The sequence below is a fragment of the Castor canadensis genome, chromosome 3 (genome assembly GCF_047511655.1).
Source record: "Castor canadensis chromosome 3, mCasCan1.hap1v2, whole genome shotgun sequence".
NCBI lineage: Eukaryota > Metazoa > Chordata > Mammalia > Rodentia > Castoridae > Castor > Castor canadensis.
The window spans coordinates 19,787,885-19,811,309 of NC_133388.1; the positions used below are offsets into that span (position 1 = coordinate 19,787,885).

At 38.4% G+C, this 23,425-nt stretch overlaps 2 protein-coding genes across 19 annotated transcripts in view; one reads left to right on the forward strand and one right to left on the reverse strand.

The window, feature by feature from the left end:
- The window catches only part of Eml5 (EMAP like 5), a 165,784-nt gene extending 151,063 nt beyond the window's left edge, over window positions 1-14,721 (forward strand). For 4 of the 11 annotated variants that reach the window (XM_074067361.1, XM_074067358.1, XM_074067360.1 and 1 more), the window contains 9 exons: window positions 1,924-2,132; window positions 3,874-4,031; window positions 5,750-5,864; window positions 6,758-6,946; window positions 7,103-7,275; window positions 8,323-8,485; window positions 8,967-9,070; window positions 10,481-10,634; window positions 11,485-14,721. In XM_074067361.1, coding sequence (XP_073923462.1) covers window positions 1,924-2,132; window positions 3,874-4,031; window positions 5,750-5,864; window positions 6,758-6,946; window positions 7,103-7,275; window positions 8,323-8,485; window positions 8,967-9,070; window positions 10,481-10,634; window positions 11,485-11,628 — 1,409 coding nt within the window. In that variant the 3' untranslated portion in view covers window positions 11,629-14,721. Of the gene's footprint in view, window positions 1-1,923; window positions 2,133-3,873; window positions 4,032-5,749; window positions 5,891-6,757; window positions 6,947-7,102; window positions 7,276-8,322; window positions 8,486-8,966; window positions 9,071-10,480 lie in introns of those variants that run through there. The other 7 variants (XM_074067359.1, XR_012446066.1, XR_012446065.1 and 4 more) reach the window with 7 other exon arrangements.
- Window positions 14,722-15,661: 940 nt separating this feature from the next.
- Zc3h14 (zinc finger CCCH-type containing 14) overlaps window positions 15,662-23,425 on the reverse strand; it is a 53,180-nt gene continuing 45,416 nt past the window's right edge. For 2 of the 8 annotated variants that reach the window (XM_074067371.1, XM_074067370.1), the window contains exons 11-17: window positions 23,231-23,390; window positions 22,252-22,484; window positions 18,814-18,934; window positions 17,469-17,605; window positions 17,129-17,217; window positions 16,242-16,348; window positions 15,662-15,787 (exon numbers count right to left, since the gene is read on the reverse strand). In XM_074067371.1, the coding sequence (XP_073923472.1) occupies window positions 15,781-15,787; window positions 16,242-16,348; window positions 17,129-17,217; window positions 17,469-17,605; window positions 18,814-18,934; window positions 22,252-22,484; window positions 23,231-23,390 (854 nt within the window). In that variant the 3' untranslated portion in view covers window positions 15,662-15,780. Of the gene's footprint in view, window positions 15,788-16,241; window positions 16,349-17,128; window positions 17,221-17,468; window positions 17,606-18,813; window positions 18,935-22,251; window positions 22,485-23,230; window positions 23,391-23,425 lie in introns of all 8 variants that reach the window. The other 6 variants (XM_074067369.1, XM_074067368.1, XM_074067375.1 and 3 more) reach the window with 3 other exon arrangements.

A 23,425-nucleotide genomic window follows, 5' to 3' on the forward strand; every position in this document is an offset into this window, starting at 1 on the left:
TAATGATTTGATTAGTTCTGGAGGATTTTCATAAAGAATGAAAATGAGGGCTGAAGGTGTGGCTCAAGTGATAGAGCATCTGCCTACCAAGCACAAAGCCCTGAGTTCAAATCTCAGTGCTGCCAAAAAATATTACTCAGCTATAAATAAGAATGAAAGTTTGTCATTTTCAGGAAAATGGATTGATCTAGAGATCATCATGTTAAGTGAAATTAGCCAAACCAAGACAAATATCACATCTCAGATGTGGAACTAGTCTTCAAAAATGAGTAACAGGAATACAAAACAGGTCCTGTGTGGGGAGTGAAACCCAGTGGGTAAGGGGATGTGAGTGTGGGGGAAGTAGTTTATGCCTATGTATGAAAACAGAACAAAAGGGGGGAGGAAAGATGAGGGGGTACAATAGAGAGGGTGCATTTGAGGTATTTTGTATGCATGTGTGGAAGTATCACAATGAAACATCTTTACATAGCTAATATATGCTAATATAAAATAATAAAAATCGCATTTTAAATGATTGCTAAAAAGTTCTAAAAGACATTTAAATGTTCAAAGTACCAAGAAAGATGGCAGCTTTCAAGTACAGTGTTACTGAGCTGTCATACTCATGTGAGCTCTTCATGGACCACAGTTTCATTGTACTTCCCTGCTAATTTTTGTTATCTGGGCACCAAGCACAGCCCCTAACTACTTAAATTAGTTTGATTTCTGAAGGAGCATATACAATATGTACACATGATAAAAATGTGCAGAATCAAAGCATTTCATGTACATGTATGTCTAGCATTTTCAAAATAATGGTAGAATACTGGATTACATAAAGCATTGTAAGTGCTTTGGTTTATATAATTAAGGTCTGATTGCTGGACACTTAGACTGTTTCAAGTTCTACTGGAAGTTTCTAATAATTTATAAATAATTGGCTGAAAAGAAGTTAGAAATTAGCCAGGTGCCGGTGGCTCACACCTGTAATCCTAGCAAATCCGGAGGATCACAGTTATAAGGCCTCCCTGAGCAAATATTGGAGAGACCCTATCTTGAAAATACCCAACACAAAAAAGGGCTGGTGGAGTGATTCAAGTGGTAGACCACCTGCCTAGTAAGTGTGAGCCCTGAGTTCAAACTCCAGTGCCACCAAAAAAAAGGATAAATTAAAAAGTAAAATCCAGAAAACCAGTCAAAAACAAGTTCTAAAAAATGATCACCTTAAAGGTGACATAGAACACCAGGAACTCCAGGATTTAAAAACAATATAACAGCTAATTTACAACTAAACTATTCTTTCACTAAGTAATGTCTCAGTCAACATTCAGGTATACTCACCAGTATTCAAAGAATATGGGGTGAATATTCTGCACACACACAAAAAGAAAATACAGGTAGGTAGGTAGGTAGGTAGGTAGGTATGTAGGTGTGTAGGGGTGTGTGTGTGTGTGTGTGTGTGTGTGTGTGTGTGTGTGTGTGTGTGTGTGTGTGTACGTACGTACACACACTGCTAGGGATAAAACGTAGGGCCACCATACACGTTATAGGTATGCATTTACCACTGAGCCTCACCCCAGCCCATGAAGTATTATTTTAAATGGTAGTAGAAGACCATTAGGTAATACTACCTCACATGCTTTAGACAAAATTTTCAAGCCGTATAAAGAGAAATTAATGGAGCTACACAGAAAGAAAAATAAGACACGATTCCTAAAATCTAAAATGACTCTTAAATTGTGATGAAGGTCTCCGTGAACGTCACTTGTGAAGATACGTGGCAAGAACTGCCCAAGTCATTGTAGGTCGTGTGTATGCTAGGCAGAGGGCTGAGCACCATGTCCTCTCCTAATAAGCACTTGTTGTTTTGAACTGTGTTATCCTGCTGATTATGCTGGCTCTCATACTAACCTGGATAATTTTATTCTATCTTCGTATCAGGGGCCAAAATTGCCAGCAGAGCTGGGCACAACCAACGAATTTTTGTAGCAGAATTCCGACCAGATTCAGATACCCAGTTTGTCTCCGTGGGAGTCAAACATGTGAAGTTCTGGACCCTGGCAGGAAGGGCTCTTCTGAGCACAAAAGGTCTGCTGAGCACACTTGAAGATGCCCGGATGCAGACCATGCTCGCTGTTGCATTTGGTGCAGTACGTCTTTTAAAATACAGTGTGATTATGTAATTTTGACTAACTTTAAATTTCTTGCCTTAGAGAGATAAGGCAGATCTGCTAATTATTACATGTCCTGGCCAGACATACATTTCATGTTTCAAAATGTGATACTTTCAGAAATTAGGGAATGGGAAAAAAATGTTAAGAGGATAATTACGAAACATTTGCGTCCTTGGGCCATCACCATTCTCCAAGGCCTTCATTAGTCTTGTAATTGTCACCTTAACTATCCCCAAATTTGTCTTCCTAGTAGTTCCTTCTGTATCTAAAATTTTGTCATAGTCAAGAAACATGATTATCAAGAGATTTAAGGCCATGTTTAGGTTTAGGATTTCCTTTGCTTTCTATCACCTTAAGTCCCTGCTTATCATATGCTTTAAAGTGCTCTGTGCTAGCATCTCTAATTCAGGGGAAGAAGGAAATAGAGGGACACAAAGAACACAGTTCCTGGTATTGACTGAAGAGTGTTCTAGGCCCCTCTTCTCTTCCCCTGACTCTATCTGGGTCTTTGGCTTACAATCCACATCCAATACCTTGCCCTGGTTAGGCTTTTCAATTCCTTTGGCACAAAAGAAAACTAAGTGGGTTTCCTTATCAATGTATGTATGTGAGTATGAGATATTTTAGAAAATCGCAAGTTTAGAACAGTTAAATACACTTACAGTTTCTTTGAGAAAAAGATCATGGAGATTGTTGGTTGTACCATGTCAAACCTCATTTGAATATTTTGTGGGATTCTTAATATAAGAGCAATATTAGTTTCCAGGAGAAACCCCACATATTCACATGCTTCTGGCACTTAATTTTCCCATGTAAATTAACGTTCTTCACTTACAAAATTCCTTATGTAGTAAATTGCCCATTCCCAATAAAAAAGTTTGATGACTAAAATTAGAAACAATTGGCTTTTTATGTGAGAAGTAACAGTGTAATCAGAGAAGATGTTTTTCTTAGGGCTGGCAGAGTGGCTCAAGTGGTAGAGCACCTGCCTAGTAAGCATGAGGGCCTGAGTTCAAGTCCCACTAAAAAAAGACCCAGAAAACAAAAATTTTTCTTTACATAACAGTGTAGGTTTATGTTCAGTTTAAGCATTTCTAAATTTGCTTTTAACTGATACATAAAAATTGTACAGATTTATGAGATACCGTGTGAGGTTTCTCAGTTGAGGCATTTTCAAGGCTATGCTAGGGACTGGAAAAGGAGCAAGGGAAGGAAAATACGGGTCTCTGAACCTAAAGCATTTGCATTTTAATTGCAGATAAACTAGTGATGTTCCTTGATCTGCAGGAGTTAGGTCTGAAAAACTACAGCTCTGGTATGGATAACAGTGTTACTTTCAGTGACAAACTCTGTACCAAACCTAATAAAAAATTATTTCACTCCATATTGCAATTGGTTTTTAACTCTGACTAGTGACCTTTATTTATTGCTAGAGGGAAACAACCCAAATGAACAATATAAGCTAGAATATACAGTATTTTAGAATTAGAAGGAGAGAATTGTCCATGGTTAATCCAGCTAATAAATGACAAATTTAGGGAAGGAAAAGGCCCCCATGGGCATTCTTGTCTCTGGAGCCGAGTCTCTTCCCATACCTTGCATGTGCTTCGTCAAAGCAGGAGAGATCACCCTCCACTCAAGTAGACTATTACATCTGTGTGAGCTCTCTCTGAACTGTTGATGAGTTTATCTTATCCCCCTCCCCACTCCTTTTCAGAATAACTTGACGTTTACAGGTTCCATCAGTGGTGATGTCTGTGTGTGGAAAGAAAACGTATTGTGTAGAGTCGTGGCCAGAGCTCACAATGGGCCTGTGTTTGCCATGTACACCACCCTACGAGATGGACTTATTGTGACTGGTGGCAAGGAAAGGCCGTGAGTCCTCTTCATATTCTCACTGAATAATTATGCGCCTGTGATCTGAGATTTGCAGTTAGGTCTTCTAGTTATTTCCAGGTTATCTTCTCTGTCCTTCTTGTCCATATGCTGCTCCTGAATTGCTTTTTATATGCCTTCTCTGAATTCTCATTTCTGGTCCTTTTTTTTGTTGTTGATGCTTATTTATTCACATGTGCATACACTGTTTGGGTCATTTCTCCACCCTTCCCCCATCCCACCCTTTCCCCCTCATTTCTGGTCTTAAATCACTTTTTTTTTCCATTGTAGATAAATCAACTCCAAATGGGGTGATACTTATATCTTAAGACATGATGAGACAGTTGTCCTACAAACTAAAAACTGGTGACTCACTCACCAGGCTGGAATGGTGATCCTCCCAATCTCAGCCTCCTGCATGGCTGAGATGACAGGTGTGAGTCACCAGCAGCTTGTTCTCTTGTTTTTTGGAAACTAAGGGTAATGCATACTGTCCCATGAGCAAAGGATGAGAAAGCACTGAAGACAAACTTTGTTTGCTTTTACCTGAGACAATCATGCTAAATTGTTTTAATAAACAAGACCTCAAAATGTAAATGCAAGACCTTTTTCTGAGTGATTTTTCAGAGCTACCAAAAGTAATCAAGATACTTAATAACTGATTTGCCACCACAGTCATCTACATGTTGAAATGTGACATGACTAAAAAAGTATATTTCCTTCACTACAGGATCAAAAGAACCCTTATTTATCAGTTAAAGCACAAATGCAGCTTTTTCTTTTCACATGAAGACTGTATTCTGGTTACATGGGCATGTTTTCTCCCAAGATGAGCAAATTCATCTATCAGGAAGTAAATACATTTTGCAGTTCTTTGGAGAGAAAACAAGTGGACTATATTGTTTCAAACACTTGTTTTTCCCTATCTCCTCATTTTCCATACCCCTGTCACTGCAGCCTACTAAACTGCTGCAGCAGGATATTTTAATAATGGTAGGAAAGAAGTCTGGGAGTATAACTCAGGTGGTATTGGTTCAATCCCCAGTACTACAAAATGATGATGATGATTATGGTAGGAAAGAAATGTGCTTCCTTTGGCCCTAAAAAAATAAGTTCTTTAAGCCAGGCTCCATCTCTGTAATCCTAGCCACTCAGGAGGCTGAGATCAGGAGGATCAGTTTGAGGCCAGGCAGGGCATGGTTTGCAAGATTCCATCTCCAAAATAACCAGAGTGAAATGGACTGGAGGTGTGCCTCAGTCAGTGGAGCACCTGCTTTGCAAGTGTGACCCCTGAATTCAAACCCTAACTCCCACCAACAAAATTAAAAAAAAAATTCTATCTGTAGAAATTCATCTACAGATGCTATAGCATAACATCTGTAATCCTGTTACCTTGTTTCATACTATCCTTTTAATGCTAAAAATGTTTTCTGTATCTCCAAATGAAGTAGTACTGTAAGACAAGATGTGTGGTAGAACGTAAACAAAATTATGCTCATTTCAGAAAAAACTAGTAAAAACAATTGTAGAAACTGAATGTTCATTTTGACTGAGATACAGTATATCCTAGTATCATCACAGAAAGTTAAGACTAATACTAGAAGTAAATTATAAATATCAGGGCTTTTTTTAGTATTCTGCTAATAACTTATTTACAATAAAAATTATTTGTATTAGTCAATAAATAACACGTTTGGGTTTGGTTTTTATTTACTTAGGTCAAAAGAAGGAGGAGCAGTTAAACTGTGGGATCAGGAGTTGAGGCGATGCCGGGCCTTCAGGCTTGAGACGGGACAAGTCACAGATTGTGTTCGGTCTGTGTGCAGAGGCAAAGTAAGATGTTCCCCGAGCTGATGTGGTACAGCAGAAAACAGCAGTTTTTACTGTAACCCTTAGTCTTTTGACCTAACAAGCAATACTTATGAGTATTTAAGGATGGAGATGCTTGCCGCTGTTCCTCTGCCTTTTCTCTGCAGCTGCATAGTTGGCACCAGTGCAGTGCGTAAGACAGGAAGCTCTTCTCTATATTTAAACCTCTGTAATTTCTCCTGTCTGCTAATTCAACAGTAAACACAACCGAAAATCCTTGCCAGCTGACTTATTTTGATGAGAGCAGCTATCTTCGTTTTCTTAAAGCACACATTTCTGTAAAAACTGTTGAGCATCTATGCATAGTAAGTGTATGGATAACTCGTGCACATGTACAGGAATTCGATCTGGCTAGGTAAGCTTACTCAGTACTTCTTTTTTGTGGTGCTGAGATTGAACTCAAGACCACTGGAGCCAAGTACTTGGCTCTTTTCGCTTTTAGTATGTCTTCCAGATAAGGCCTTAGGCTTTCGCCAAGGACAGCCTTGAACCGTGATCTCCAACCTTTGTCTCCCACATTTCTGGGATTACAGGTGTGAGCCACCATGCCTGACTACATTTAACTAAAATGCGAATTCCTTCTTTCTTCCTATATCCCAAGACACTTAGACCCCTTTTTGGAGGTCCTGAGATTGTCATAGTCAAAGTCAGAACCGATTATTAACGCACCCAGGCGTATTACCATAAAAAAACTTCTGCCTTCAGCATGGACTTCACCATGCAGCCCAGCCCCAGGGCTGTTGCAGTCGTATGGCTCTAGGCACGGGAAAAGTCTGCATGAATTAATGATTGGCTTGTGACTAGATTAGTGTGAAGCATGTAATTGTTCTGTTATTTAAATGTAACCCGTGTTTCAGGGCAAGATACTAGTTGGGACAAGGAATGCTGAAATAATTGAAGTTGGAGAGAAAAATGCAGCATGTAATATCTTAGTTAACAGTCACGTGGATGGACCAATCTGGGGGCTAGCAACGCATCCTTCCAGGGATTTTTTCCTTTCTGCTGCAGAAGATGGGACAGTGAGACTCTGGGATATTGCTGATAAAGTAGGTACAAACTTTTTTTTTAAGAGTGTCTAAGAAGGAAAAAGGAAGTCCTCAATTACTAGCACTTGACTCAGAATTATATTGAAGTTTTGGGGACACTGGTTTTATTTTTAAGTACTTAATGTAGTTTTCTATGACTGTATTGCTGTTATGCAGAAAATGTTAAACAAAGTGAATTTGGGACATGCTGCTCGTACTGTGTGTTACAGTCCTGAAGGGGATATGGTGGCTATTGGAATGAAAAATGGAGAATTTATTATTTTACTGGTGAGCTCTCTAAAAATATGGGGAAAGAAGAGAGACAGACGGTGTGCAATCCATGATATCAGGTTAGTCAACAAATAGAATTTCTAGTATTTACTTAAACGGCCTAGACTGTATTTAAAAAATTTATCCATACTTTTCAAAAAATTGGTCCCAATAGCCTATAGCATTTTACATGATAAACTGCATGCTGAAATGTGATTATTTGTATACTTAATTCTCCTTGCTAAATTAATTATAAACCACTGAGTACCAACCATAGGACCTTAGGGTACCAAGTTCTGGGTAATGTTTTATGACTAGTGGCACACTGGACACCCTGTGCGAAGAACTGTCTCCCACCTCTTCATACGAGAGCCACAGGCCCTTCAGAAGACAGAAACCCAGAGTTAACGTATCTTCTATTCAGTGCTTAAGCTTATTTTAACAAAAGCTACCATTTACTGGGCCCTTCTTCTCATCAGTAGATAAGATTACTGAACCCGTCTGTCAAAAAACTGCTTTTTCTGCTAGAGGTGTGGCTCAAGCAGTAGACCCCAGTTTCACCAAAAAAAAGAAAAATTGTGCTCACTTCAGTAAAATTTGTTATAAAGAAAGCCTCAATTCAACATCTAAAAAGTGACAGTGGCTTCTCTTAGCCCCTGCATGCCCCTTAAGTACCTCAGCAATAGGAACACTTTTGAAACTGACTTTATCTGTAGTGGTTCCCACAAGTGGTGGGCGAGTATCATTTTAGTTTGTGTCTCAACACATTTTTCCATGATTCAAGTGGTCACCTCATCCTAGTAAGCTTAGGGCTGGATGTGTTCTTATGAAAGAATCCTTAGTTAAAAAAAAAATTCCAGAATTACTAAGTTAATATAATTCATTGAGTTTTCTTTTAAAGGAACTGGAAGATAATAACAGTAATATTTAAAACTGAAGTAAAATATAAAACTTATTTCATGTTGATAAATACAATCTGTATACATGATCAGTGTATCTTCCAGGTAAATTTGAGGCCATGCCACACATAAACTGATTTTCAAGAGCTAGAGTAAATCAATGATCTTAATTTAAATATTTAAACTATTTTATGTGGTCTAATGCATTTCTTAATGTTATGTATTCAGGTTTAGTCCGGATTCCCGGTATCTGGCAGTGGGTTCCAGTGAAAACTCGGTGGACTTTTATGACCTAACATTGGGCCCCACTCTGAACAGAATCAGCTACTGCAAAGACATTCCAAGTTTTGTCATTCAAATGGACTTCTCTGCAGACAGCAGGTATCTCCAGGTACTGCACCAATACCACACCCAGTTTCCATTTCATGTTAGTGAATGCCTTTAATGCCCAAATTCCAGAGCTTCTCAACTCTGGCCTTAACTGCTCACTGTTTCTACATTAATTATGTGGTCCCTATTCTTTAAAAACCTTACCGTGTACCTTTAACAGATCCATACTTACAGATAGTAAAAATGACTACAGTGAAACAAATTAATGTACCCAATCATCTCAGAAAACCCCCTTTGTAGCAAAAGCAGCTGAAGTATCATTTATGAGTCCCAAATGCAGCACAATTTTATCAGCCACAGCCCTTGTGCTGTGCATTACATCTTGAGGGTTGCAGCCTTCCCACTCCCCCATGTCATTGACCATCATTTACATTCTTCGTGTTGGGCATGTAAACCAAGTAGCAATTTGTTAATCTTTTGTAATCCCTTGTGGATTCTGCCTTCACCTAATGGAATTTTTTTGTTCCATTTGAATATGGAAGGTCTCTAGTGGCTGCTATAAACGGCATGTCTATGAAGTGCCTTCAGGAAAACACCTTCTGGATCATGCTGCCATTGACAGAATCACCTGGGCTACATGGACTAGGTAAATCCTATGTACTCAGAGGGGAAGAAGGAACTTCTTAAGATCAGTTAGAAAAAGCTAGGAAATCGTTTCTGATAAGTCATTCCGTAAGAAAATAGTAATTTTGTTTTCGTTACCGTATCTTCAGTGCTTAGAGAAGCCATGTTCACACTGAGACCTTTTTTGATTGAACATTTTGCATGCTTTATCAGTTCTTACGATTTTTCAAGTTCTTATAAAGGAACCAAAATTATGACTTTAAAGATGCTGTGAACAAGGTGATTGGACTTTGATCATATGATAAAAGCGAGAGCACACAAGGGAGGTGTGGGGATAGGTAAGACACCTAAAAAACTAGATAGCATTTGTTGCTCTCAACGCAGAGAAACTAAAGCAGATACTTTAAAGCAACTGAGGCCAACAGAAGAAGGGGACCAGGAACTAGAGAAAAGGTTAGATCAAGAAGAATTAACCTAGAAGGTAACACACATGCACAGGAAATCAATGTGAGTCAACTCCCTGTATAGCTATCCTTATCTCAACTAGCAAAAACCCTTGTTCCTTCCTGTTATTGCTTATACTCTTTCTTCAACAAAATTAGAGATAAGGGCAGAATAGTTTCTGCTGGGTATCCAGGGGGTGGGGGAGAGAGAGGGGGCGGGGTGGGTGGTAAGGGAGGGAGAAATGACCCAAACATTGTATGCACATATTAATAAAGAAAAAAAAAAAAAAAGCTGTGATAGCTGGGCACTGGTGGCTCACACCTGTAATCCTAGCTACTCAGGAGGCAGAGATCAGTACGACTCTGGTTCGAAGCCAGACCAGGCAAATAGTTCCTGAGACACTTGGGAGGGGAGGGAGAATGTGGAGTGACTCAAAGTGTAGGCCCTGAGTTCAAGCCCCAGTAACCCCCCACCCCCAAAAAAATGCTGTGATATTTTCCTAAACATTTAATGACAACAAAAACACATATTGGGTGCTGTTATGAAATGAAGCTTATAAACTTGTTCAGACCTGTTGGCTGTGACAGGTTAACCCTTGTGTCCATCTTTTTAGTCAATGTGAAATACTGTCAAAACTCCTGTAGCTTTCATAAGGTATTAACTGAATTTTATAGGATAACTTTAGTCTATAAATCCCTTAAATTATTATTATTATTTTTTTTTATGGTACTGGGGTTTGAACTCAGGGCCTCACGCTTGCTAGATAGGCACTCTACCACTTGAGCTACTCCTCCAGTCCTTTAAAATTTCATTAAAAAGGCTGGAGAAATTCATCTGAAGGCCAGATGAAATTCAGGCCTCCAACCTGCCTATCATCCACTTGCTCTATTTTAAGTACCATGATTACGTAGACTGAGAAGCAGTTTCTTTTCAGTACAGTAAACATGCCTGTGCTTGCTATGGTGGATTTTTTTCCCTCTCTGTCCAGTATTCTGGGAGATGAAGTTATGGGAATCTGGTCCAGACATGCTGAGAAAGCCGATGTCAACTGTGCCTGTGTCTCTCATTCAGGAATCAGCCTTGTAACAGGAGATGACTTTGGCATGGTTAAGTTATTTGACTTCCCATGTCCAGAAAAATTTGTAAGTTTGTTTTCAGTGTATCACTCTGTTACAATTTAGATGTCTGATCATTAATACTTTTCCTCTCAAATTTAGAATGTTTTGTCCAGATGTGAAAGTACTGTATTTTTATTTTGTATTTCTAAATTTCCTAAATCCATTACCCCAGAATAAAGGCTATTATTCCAGCACAAATCCCTCCCTTTAGTAACGCCACCTCTGCAAACTATCCTAGCAAAGCTTTAGTGAGCATTAATCAAATTTTGACTTTTGTGTGCATAAAATGTCCTGAGTGTTGTCTGTCATTGTGTTTTTAGGCAAAGCACAAAAGGTTCCTGGGTCATTCACCCCATGTGACAAATATTCGATTTACCAGTGGTGATCGACATGTCATTAGTGCTGGAGGTGATGACTGCAGGTCAGTAACTTAGTCCAACAAGAGCAGACTTTTTTTTTTGTAAAGGTTAAAGCTAGTTAAGATATTTAATATATCAACTTCTCTAAGCTCTGGTTAATGAGCTCATCAGCATTTGTCAGAAGGTAGCATAACACCTCAAAGCTTCATGCATACGCAAATACAGAATAATTAAAGAGTTAATGAAGAAAAATGTCACTTTTTTTCCTGTTTTGCAGGGCTTGGGATGCACGTTAGACAAGTTCTGTATCACTGAGCCACATTCCCAGCCCTTGTTTGTTTTCTTTTTGAGCCAGGCCTTACGTATGCAGCCCAAGCTGGCCTTGAACTTTTGATCCTTTTGCCTCAGCCTCTCAAGTGATGGGACTTATAGTGTGACCACCACACCTGTCACACGTTTATGATTTGAAAACATTGAACTGTTCTGATGAACTCCCTACAATTTTTTGATTTCAGTTTATTTGTCTGGAAATGCATACATACACCTCGCTGAAAGATTGGATGCCGAGAAGACTACAAATTAAGAGCCCTGAGAGACCAGAATTACAGGAGGAAAAAACAAAAACCAAACTCTCTTCATGGTCAAGTGGTGCTAACTGAAGATCGTAACAGAGAGAAATGCCCAGAGTCATCAAAACAGAAGATTGATGAGTTCAAAACTTTTGATATGTAGTAACTGTTCATAACCCATACACTGCCAGATAATTACATTTGAAGGAAAGACTGGATATTTAATGATAAAAGTCACACCCTTTATTGAGAAATGCAATTTTGGTAGACTTGCCAGGGCACAGCACTCCTCAAAAACAAAGGAGAAAAACAAAAACAACAACAACAAAAAACTGGTGTGGTGGTGCACGCCTATGATCCTAGTACTTGGGAGACTGAGGCAGGAGGACTGCAAGTTTGAGATCAGCCTGGGCTATATAGAAAGACTTGTCTCGGGGCGGGGGTGGGGAACCAAACCTTGGAAAATTTCACCCTTTTCAACAAAGCTGTTTTTTTCAAGGTTTGTTGTTCATCAATGAAGTATTTTATCCTTGCATTTTCATTAAGAAAGGAAAAACCACCATCATCCTAAAGATCAGTTTTAAGAAGGCAAACATTTTCTCTAAGGAAACAAACACAAGCTTTCTTGGTGTTTCTAATGCATAAAGTCCTTATAAAAGGATACTTCTTGCAGTTTGAATTCAGAAATGGATCCCAAGTTTGTAATGACTGCCACATTGTCACTTTTGAACTGTCAAATATTAAAATACAATTATAGCCTCATTAGTAGGATAGTACGATGAACACTTTTCCAATGGTGTATGGTTTTGTTAAGGTTCTTGGAAAACAATGGTATTTAAAGATGTGGTCTAATATAAACACAAAATCATTAAATTCACATAATTTAATAATTCTGGTATAAAGATTTTTTTTTTTCTATTGGAAAATTTGTTTAGATGTATGCCACCCACCGGCTAATTTCCAAAATGAGTGAATCGGTAAAACTCCATTAGAATTCCTTTTACTTTCAATACTGCCAAAGATAAGTACTCACTAATTCAGGAATTTGCTTTTCAGCCTGTCTCTAGTTTCAAGTATGGAGAAGCTGAAGATGCTCTCATGGGCCTATTAATTTTTATTATACTGTGTTATCTTTGTAGGTAACAGATCCCCTCAGACTTGTGGAATCTCCAGTTTGTTTTGTCAAGATAGATTTCTAATATCTGCTTTCAGTGGCCAACACTTTGTGAATACTACAAACACAAATGATGACATAACATCACAGTAAAGCCTGGTCACTTTAAAAGCTGAATAGCTGTGTTTAAAAACTGATGAAGGGGTTAGGAAACTTAAAACTGTACTGTCACTGTTCACATCAAAGGATTCTCTTTAATATTCCAAATCTGAGAAGACATTAATATTAAATTTCTATTTAACACATTTTATAGCATGGTGTTCAGTAAACTAAAGAAAAAACTACCCTAAACCAACACCCCCATAATAAATTTACTCTTGCCCAGTGCCTTACACCTGTAATCCTAGTGATTTGGGAGGCTGAGACTGGGAGGACTGCAGTTTAAGTCCAGCCTAGGGAAAAAGTTATCAAGGACCCCATCTCAATAGCTGGGCATGGTGGGGGTTTATCTGTTACCCCAAGCTATGCAGAAGGCTGAGGTCGGGAAACCTGTGGTTCAGGCCAGCAGGGCAAAAAAGTTTGTGAGACCCTCATCTTCATGGAGAAAGGCTGGGCCTGGTGGGGTGCACCTGTCATGTTCAGTGGCAAGGGGAAGCTTAAAATAGGATTGCAGTCCTAGGCCAGCCTGGGCAAAAAGCAAGACCCTATGTGCAAAATAATCAGAGCAAAAGTAGGCTCGAGGTGAGGCTCACATGATAAAGTGCTTACATTGCAAGTACAAAGCCCTGAATTCAAACCCCACTACCACCAAAAATTTACTCCAAGTTCGCCAGCTTTTAGCTAGAGAGAATTTCCAGTTCCGTCACAGTACAGGTCAAACACTATAATCTTAAGCAAGTAAACAATTCAGCATTCAAACTGCTTCCACTGCATTTTTCTCCTTCAAAGCAGCTAATCTAGTATATCAGCTATGGTCAGTTTCATGACTAAAGGTCAGGTTGACTTTAGTCATCTTACAACCACCTTGCTGTATTAGCCATCAACTAAGGAAATGTGAAGAAAGGTAACCATATATAATCTGCCCTACATATTTATTTTTAACCTAGAGAATCATTTTTTGTGTAAAAATCTAAGCTCCTGACTTTATAACCTAAGACTACTGACCACCGTTGGCCCATCTGTACTCCCTACCCCAACCTCCTGAGTTCTAAAGATTGAACCCAGGGCCTCAAGCTTGCTAGGCAAGCGCTCTAGCTGTGCCCCCAATCCCCATTTGTTTCATGTATATAAATGCACGCCAAAGCACAACCACATATTCTGGTACCACTCCATTATCACCAACCAACCATGTTCATAGCTGTTACGAATTTTTTTTGGTTGATTTTAGAACAAATCGCCCAACAAATGTTTTAGGGTCAATTTAGCTTGCCCATAAACTATAACCAACTGAAAGACAAATCTCTTTAATGTATTCCCAGCTAGTGTCTGTTAAATAGAAAAGATTTTAGCATGTTTTTTCATTTTAAAAAAGGCTGAACTAAACCACTTATGACCTCTCCTTCACCATTATGGTCTTTATAGTGGAACTATGAGAATGTCACTATAAACATTTACAAATAATGATGATTAAAAGCCTGTACACACAATTTGAAAGAAATTTCTTCTGTTATGATGCAAAGCATCTTAACACTAGAATGAAAACATGCATTAAATTCAATGAAATACACTCAACTGTTATTTCACCTAAGCCTAACAGCAGCTTGGGCCCTTGTGTGCTCCCTTTGTTCTTTCGGTGTTTTGAATCTTTGGGATCAGCACAACCAAATTCAACTTACCAAACAGTTTAATGTCAATTCTTTCATCTCCCAATGGAAAAGCAATGATCACAACAGAAGGCTGGCTTTACATCTTAAACATGGACCTTTACAAATGTGAACTTGCTATTCTTTGGGTTTATGACTCTGCAAATCGATGAACTGAATTTTTACAGTGTTAGTTTAATTTGGTCCTGAAAACATTTGAATATTATCCCTTTTGCATTAATTCACCCTTTACTAACCATCCTTTAAGCTCTTTGAAAAACACTGCTATACGTCAAATCTTTGAAATCAGTTATCCACTTGTTATTTAATTCTGAAACACTTGACACTTCTTGCCTTAACAATTAAAGACTACACACAAAAAACTCCATAATTAATACAGTAGGCTAAGTATCGTCCTTTTCTGCAATGTACCCATCTGATCTCTGTAATTATATAGTTCTGTCATTTAAAATATACTACTAAAATCTAATTTTTACATTTCAAAAATTATCTTCAGTAGTAACTATACTTTCTGTGGAGTTATTTCTGAGAATGTTTTTTTTTTAGAATGCAGGAATATATATGTGTATTTATAATGTGAATTTAAAGTCTCTTTTCTGATACTTTATGTATATATTTGTAAAAACTTTTGTATAATTTTATAATGTAGTCCCCAAAAAATTTATTTAAAAAGTATGTTAATAGTAAATGAAAGCATTTACGGAACTGTTCATATTTTTTGCACCTCTTATTCCACCTGTTTTCATCCTACACTCACATGGCATTCCTCCAACAGCAGGCAAGGGACCTGAGAACCATTTACCAAAGTAGCAGTCATAAACTCATTTAAAAATTAAAAAGCAGATTTGAATGACTACATTAAGCTGCCCCAGTACTTCTGGACACACCTTTTTTTAAGGTTGGATTATAAACATGTATCATCTTTGGGAAAAGTTTAAGTGCAAATTCAACTTCAGAGCACTGGCCTCACTATAGTAAACTTCAGTACTGTCACAACGATGTCACATTTTAAATGTTGATTCTTAAACAGCAGTGTACAAACATGCCTCAAATGTTTTAATAGAATTTAGCTTTTCCTTAAATTGTCTTTTCATAGTAACAAAACAGGAACAACAAAACCCAATGTTAAAACCACTTAATAAACTTACAAACTTGAAAAATTAGACACTTCAGATAGGCAATAAACTTCATATTATGAAAGCAATATATTCCAAATTTCAAAGGTATGACAAGTCTGTAGAATATCTTTCATTGGTAGATGGAAGCTTTCAAACTGCATGATCTTCTGCCAGGTAAGACTGCATGTCATTCACTGAATAAACAAAACAAAAAAAATTGTTAATTGAGCTGTTTTGCATCCATATATACCATACTCCTCAGCTAAAAGGCTAAATGGTTTTAGACCATCAGACAAATTACAGTATCAGATTTTGGAAGTGAATTCAATTATATAAGGCAGATTAAAAAATAATGAAATATGTATCTTCAAACTTCCTTTGAATATTTTATAGTCACTAGTATCTCAGAGTTGAGACTCATAGTATGTACAACACACATACCATTCCTGCTGACCTCAGTATTTCTGCACAGTATATAATTCAAAGTTAGATACCTGATCTAGAGATAATCTAAGTAAAAAAGTAACCACTGGAAAAAAAAAAAACGAGTTACAGAGTAAATCATTTTGCTTAAGGGCCCTCCTGTAATGTAATAAGAGGAAAAAAATCAAAGTGACTGACATCAGAAAAGTTAATTTAAATCTTTACCTGGTTTGTGGCCGAATCCACTTCAAGGCATGTCTTGGTGGTACAGTAATGGTGGGATGATAAAATGTGCAGTCAGGTCTGGTACACTGAGTGTTAAATCTACAGTGCTGAACAGAAACAACAAAGCTTCAACAACATCCACAAGATTACTACAAGTAAACACACAATTTGAGATGACAGTACTTAGCCCACCCTAAGTTAATGGAGGAAGAGATCTGGTAACATCCATTTTCATACTTCTAAAGCCTTAAGACAGTAACCTTCTCTTAAGATGCAAAATCCTAGTCAAAGAATCACAGCAGTAAAATTTCAAAACAACCTGAGAGTCCCATATAAACTTCTAATCAGTGTAGCAATCACCACTGCACACTCTGCCTAACATCCTCCCTCACTCCTCACAGAGTCCCCTCATCCATCCAGGTGCCACTGGGAAGTGAAAGCCTCCAGAGTCTTCAGACTATCTCAGAGGGATTCACTCAGAGCAGCTGGCTAGCTGGAGATACAATAAATCAATCTTTACATTCTAGCAAAAAAGCATGAGTATAATTTGGATATACGGATGAGTATAAGCAGTACTATTGGAATTCATCTCAGTTGTGGCATGAAGTTAAGAAACATCCAAATGCTAGGTGCACAAAAGAACAATGTAACAAGCAAAGTTGCACCCCTTCCCCGAGAACTTAGGACAGTAACACAAGGAGTTTCAAACCACTTGGTCTAATGGGACAGAGCTCAATAAGGAAGGAAAAACTTACAGGTCTTACAGACTAGAAAGAAATTGAACTGGGAAGGAAAAAAGACAAGACATTCAATTTCTAAGTGATCTTCCAGACCTCAGAGTGAGAAGTTATTACTGAAACGGTTTTGGGGAAAATTTAAATTCTTACTTTTGGATGATAGAAGGGACATTCCATTTTCTTACAAGCTGGGAAGTAGCGGCAGAGCTGACCATTAGGGGATGGCGCTGGTGCTGTAACTGCTGACAAAAATCAGAATGAAGACTGGTCAGATGTTTGGCAAAATAATTTTTAATGCAGTCTACTGATGTTTGTAAGGAGGTGAAAATTAGTTTTATATATGCACTGGTCAGAATAAAACACTTCTATAGAGGAGGCATACTTGTTTTTTATAGTTCAGAATTATTTCTAAAACTACTTTTATGTGTTTAGTTCCAGAAGATATTTTATATATTTTTACCCAAATGCAATAGTGCACAAAGTCACTAACCTGGTTTTGAAGGCAGTACTGGAATTCTTCTACTCATATGAGTGAAGGGACAATCTGGTTTAGTACACTTAGCATCGTATTTACAATTTGGATGAACAAACAAACATTTTTCAGCAAATTTACAATTGGGGAAGGCTCTACAAAACAAAAATAGTGTATTATTCATATATAAAATTCTCAGTGAGGGACTTGTACTTTGTCACTAACTGTTTTGAGAAATGCAAAAGAAGTAGATGTAGCTCAATGGTGCAGCCCGTGCCTAGCATGAACCAAGTCCTACAGGTTCAATTTCCATCACCATAATAAAAAGAAAATACTCCCCCACTCCCTTTTTTGGTAGTAGTGGGGACTGAATTCAGGGCCTCACACTTGCTAGCCAAGCATTCTATCACTTGAGCTGTGCTGCAGTCCTTCAGCAGTAGTTTGTTTTTTAGGTAGGGTCGCCTTTTTGCCCAGGCTGGCCTCAGGCTCTGATTATCCTACCTCTGACTCCTGAGTAGCTGGGATTATAGACATACACCACCACAGCCAAACTGTTTCTTTGAGAGAGGGTCTCACTAACTTTTGCCCAGAATGGCCTTGCATTGCTGGCCTTAACCTGAGATACTCCTATCTCTGCCTCCTGAGTAGCTGGGATTATAGGCATGCCCCAAACTCCCATTTTTAAATGATGCTACATATCAAAATAGGACACAACTATATTTCAAAGCCTGAAGTAACACAACCAGATTTTTCACTCAAGGCAGAACATTGTGAGGGACAAAAGTAGCTTTGTTTTGTGATTTAGTCATGTCACTTCATCAGTAAATGTTACATTTTATGAGGTAATGCAATATAGTAAGCACATTTCATAGTCGTTACATAGTCAAAATTTCTTTATACTTGAAACATGGGCCAAAAAAACCATAGGACCAAAAAGTAAATAAATAAAAATAAAAACAAAATAAAACACCTAAAAGCCATCTCACAAGCCAGGTGCTATGGGAAACTAATTCAAGTCTAGACTGTTTCTTCATTGCTTATAACTAACCCCTCACAAAATCCATTTGTCTGGAAACAAATGCACACTAACTGGTTGTTATCATATACCTTGCTCCGTCAATGTACAGAATCCTCAGGGGGACCCTAGACCTTTCAGTATCTCACTGAAGCATAAAGGAACTGCCTTTCACATCAAATGCACGTATGTACAAATACGGGGCTCTAGGGAGGGCCACTGTTAGATGTGGGCCACTTACAAAACTCAAAACTTATCAAAAAAAAAAAGCTGTAGGTATAGAAATTAAATTGAAAAAAAAAAAAAAGAAATTAAATTGAAAACAAGCATCATGGTGAGGTTACTCACTTGCAAGGTGCAATGGGATGATGGTACGCACACTCGTCCCCATTTTTACAAGCAGGCCAGTACTTGCAGCGCTCCAAAAGCTTTTCTGGTTTCTGTGCCATGCTCAGTTCACTCATCTCAGCTATAAAGGGGAAGTAATTAAAAGTATTGCATTGTGATCAATTCAGTACATGGTCCTTGTAATAAGTTTCACCCAAACCCTATTCTTTTAAAATTTTTTTATTAGAATATATTCATTGTGACAATTGCAAATAGGCTTATATTGTACACAGGTTAGATTACTCCCACCATCTCATCCCCTTGACCCCTTCCCACCCCACTTAAATCAACTGCAAGAAATTTCATTGTTCAATTTCATAGATGTATATGAACTCCATCAACCATATTCCCCCATCTTAATCACCTCCATTCACCCACTGGAATTGTAAGGTGTTTCAGGCGAGCAACTGATTATGGCCTGTAACCTCTCCTCCCTGACACACACACTGACACACACACTGACACACACAAACACCCAATTTTATAGCCTGTCTTTCATCATTGATTTCTAAATCAATGTTCGAAAGGGCAAAACATCATTCTTAAAAATCTTATGTTTACAGTTCTACAAAATAATGAACCCAAATAATCTGATTAACACTGGTTATAATACCATACAAAATAGCCAAGAAGGAGTCTACAGTTTTCATTATAAAAAGGAAAGTGAACAGTGATTCTGCACCTATGGCTGAAGTTTTCACCAAAAGTTCTAAATCTCTGTTGTTTCAAACTGAATTAAATATAAAAGACAAGGAAGGATGTCAAGTAGGGAGCCAATAAAAATAGATGGAAACTGAAAACACAAGGCCATAAGGAAGTATGAACTAATTCCCATATTCTAGTAAGATTATGAGTGTTCAAATAAAAGTGTTGCCACTTGCTAAGGTATATTCATTCAGCAAGTCCAGGTCTAAAAAAAGAGGAGAACATCTTTATCTACAATGGGTCACAAATGCCTCTGCCTACAGGTGGGGCAGGTCACCTAACAGAACAAGTCTGGCAGAGTATAAGAATTTAAGGGATAGGTGGGGAACAAGTAACCTGGAAAAGCAAGTATGTGCACCACTTACAGAGCTCACGCCTCCTGCACTTGTGTCCAAGAACACTGCCAATTATGAGAGAGAGGGTCTACCCTAGGTTGCCAGATGTTCCATTTCAATATACAAAAACCCTATCTTTTAATCAAAAATTTAAATGTTCAACTAGTTTAAATTTGGACCACACACACAGAAAGTAAAATTACATCTACAGGCCATGATCAGCTGCTTACCTCTGGAGTGGGTTGGGGAGGAGAGAGAACATGTCCTGACCCCTCCCTAAGCATACATTACACTACTGTATGCATCTGAGGACCCAGGAGAAATGAAAGATTAGAATTTCAAAGAGCAGGTTAGCTAGAACATGGACTCAAGAACATTAAGGGCTGGGGCTGGTGGCTCAAGCAGCACAAAGTCTGTCTAGCAAGCAGAAAGACATAAATTCAAACGCAGTACCAGTTCCCCACCCCCTAAAAGAATAATACTGAAGAAGTTAAATACTTCACAAGGAAATGTTTTCTTTGTGATGGAAATGTTAAGCTATATACAGAAAGGTCAAAGTCATTTTCCTCACTAACATTTTACTTCATAAGCTTTAAGTTTCAAGAGCAAATTCACTTTTTATGGAAAGCTGTAAAATCTGTGTTGCCATATATTGGTGGGCCTGTGGGGATGGCTTGAAGTAGATGCTGCCATTGGTAACATCCCAAAACAATGTACCCAAGATACCAACTCAAAAAGCAAAAAAAATCAATGCTCCCTACTTATGGTGAAAGAAGAGACCAGAGACTTCTTGTTACTGCTCTGCAAGAGTCTCTCTGTCCACACTCCTGTTCTGATTACTAAAAAGCCTCTTGGAAAGCACCAAAACACCACAAATCCCCAATGAAAGCACTGGGAAAGGAGGCTCACCACTCATCCCAGCTGTCTCCACAATGGCACTTGTGTAACATAGGCAAGAATTGTGATGATGGCGTCACTACTACTACACATACACTAACACAGCCTGACAAGGACACCTACCTTTAAACTGGATCATAACAGACTAAAGTATTAAGCTATCAAGCATCAAAACCAAGAGCAGTAAAAACACCTGAATTTCCTTATCTTAGACAACACATATGGGGTCAAGAAATTTGCACTGCCTATTGTGGCTCTGACTTTGTTACTATTTTATTTTTACTTCTTGTTGATAGGGTCAGATTTCCAACTCCTTCCACAAACAAAAACTATGACACCATGTCACTGATTCACAAGGAAAAGCACTCAAAGATACTAGATGATATCGCACTAGCTCATGATCTCCCTCATAACATACCATAGTATTTTTAGTGACTGGAAAAGCATTCAATACATTTTCATGTCTCTACCAGAAAGATTACTTAGGAAAAATGTCAAAATCTATTATTGTTTCTTCTTTGAATCTATTCTTTTTGTGTTTCAGTGTGTGAGACTGGGGCTTGAACTTAGGGCCTCATCTTTGCAGAGCAAGCACTCTACTGGCTCAAGTAACACCATCAGTCCATTTTGCTCTGACTATTTTGGAGCTTGAGTCTTGTGAACTGTTTGTCTGGGCTGGCCTCAAACTGTGATCCTCCCAATCTTAGCCTCCCAAGTAGCTAGGGTTACAGAGGTGAGCCACTGGCGGCCGGATCAATCTGGTCATTTTTAAGATTTAGTAATACCTCTCCTCCTTATGAAGAGGTGTTTCTACAACCTCTTCCATCAGGAATGAAAAGGATCAGTGGTGCTGCAGCTGCCACTAGTACCACCTACAGGACATGAAGTGGTGGCAACAAATACTCATCTGTATAAAAGGATGTGACCATCTGAACCTAGTTCATTTGAGTTCTGCTAAATACTATTCAGTATTAATGTAAACATAAGGTTTTTCCTATGCTTCCAAGAAGCATCCTGACATATTAGGTGAGAACACCTCCCTTCAAAGAGATTTTACTGAGGAAGAAAGAGCATCCAAATCCAAATCCATCTTTCTCTCAAATTAATTATGACAGAGATTGCTACTGGTACAAGGTGAAAGAAAGTGACAGAGGTTCTAAAGCAAAAAAAGGAACCAAAGCATCAAGAATGATGGCTCAACCTTTAGCAAGCGTAACTGACATTATTGAGATCCTGTGGCCAAACTCTATTTCAGCACCACAGTAACAGCTCGCCTGTGAAGCACACACAGGAGAAACAGTCTAAAATTTAACTAGTGTTTTGTCTGAAAGAAGAAAAAAGGCCATTACTTAATATAAATAAAAGCAAGGCCTGAAACCAATATTCAGCCAAGGTATAGAAAGGCAGGCTCCTTTCACAAAGCCAGCATACTGAGAAGGGCAAGTCTGAGCTCTCAACACACCGTTGGTAAAGCTACCATCAGGGTCCTCAAGCTGCCTGCTCATCAACTGCAACTGCTGTGGGTGGAGGAGACCTCTGAGTCCCTTGTTTGAGGCTGCAGTTTGGTTTACGGGTTTCATTCCTTCAAAGCACATGTCCTCCTCTTGATCTGACATGTATCCTGGGGGGCTGGGGACACCATCCAGCGTCACTATAAACTTGGGACTTGCAGGTTTATCTGGTTGTACAAGATCTCTGCCAGACAGATAAAAAATACCATAGAATTAGGGAAACAAACACAAAACGCTGAGCCTCCTAAAGTGCTCTTCAGCAGAACTATTATTCCCCTTGCTTTGCATCTGTTTCAGTTAAAAAAAAAAAAAAAGATTTGGTAGGACTTCCAGGTATAGCATCAGTGAACTTCTGCTACCATTTGATAGCCACCAAGAGTCACTGCAGCACGGCATCAACAGTGACATTCTAGCCTGAACTTAGTAAGACAATCTCCCAAACTGTCCATAGGCCCTTTGATTCTCATATGGCAATGGAAGTAAGTCAAAAATTAACATAGCTGCTCAGAACACAATGGCCAGCAGGTTTACATTTACACAAATTTTATTATCTGTACATGGGTTCCTTTATTGAATACTTCGATAATTTTCTAGGACAAGAACCATCCAAACCCCATCTACTAAGATTTTCTGCTCTTGGTCACCTGATTTTTTAATTCTATTTCTTGGATATATACAAAGAAAATTAATTTTATTAATGGAGTTAAATCATATGCTGAGCTTTTGTTTCTATTTTAATGAATTTCTGAACAAGAAAGATGACCTGGAACTTTTGAAACATGAATTCATCTAACCATTCAAGACCTGGCTGAGTCAATAAAAGAACACTCTATGGGGGGCTGAAGCAGGGAGGAGGGAAGCTGGGAACTAACAGTTGACCTGACTATCTGATCACACAAATTAGCTACACAAGAAAAAGAAACCATCTACCGTGTCTGCATAAGGTGTCCTGAAAGAACCCGAAGGGTATCTGCAGTCTTCATCCCCGACTCTTGGTTTGGTGCCACTACTATTTCCTCAGACAGCTTTGGCTTCTTCAGAATAAATGATCTTGTGTCTGCATGGACCATGGATTCCATGTCATAGTAATCTGAGCCAAAAAAATTGGCCACAAATGTTTACTTC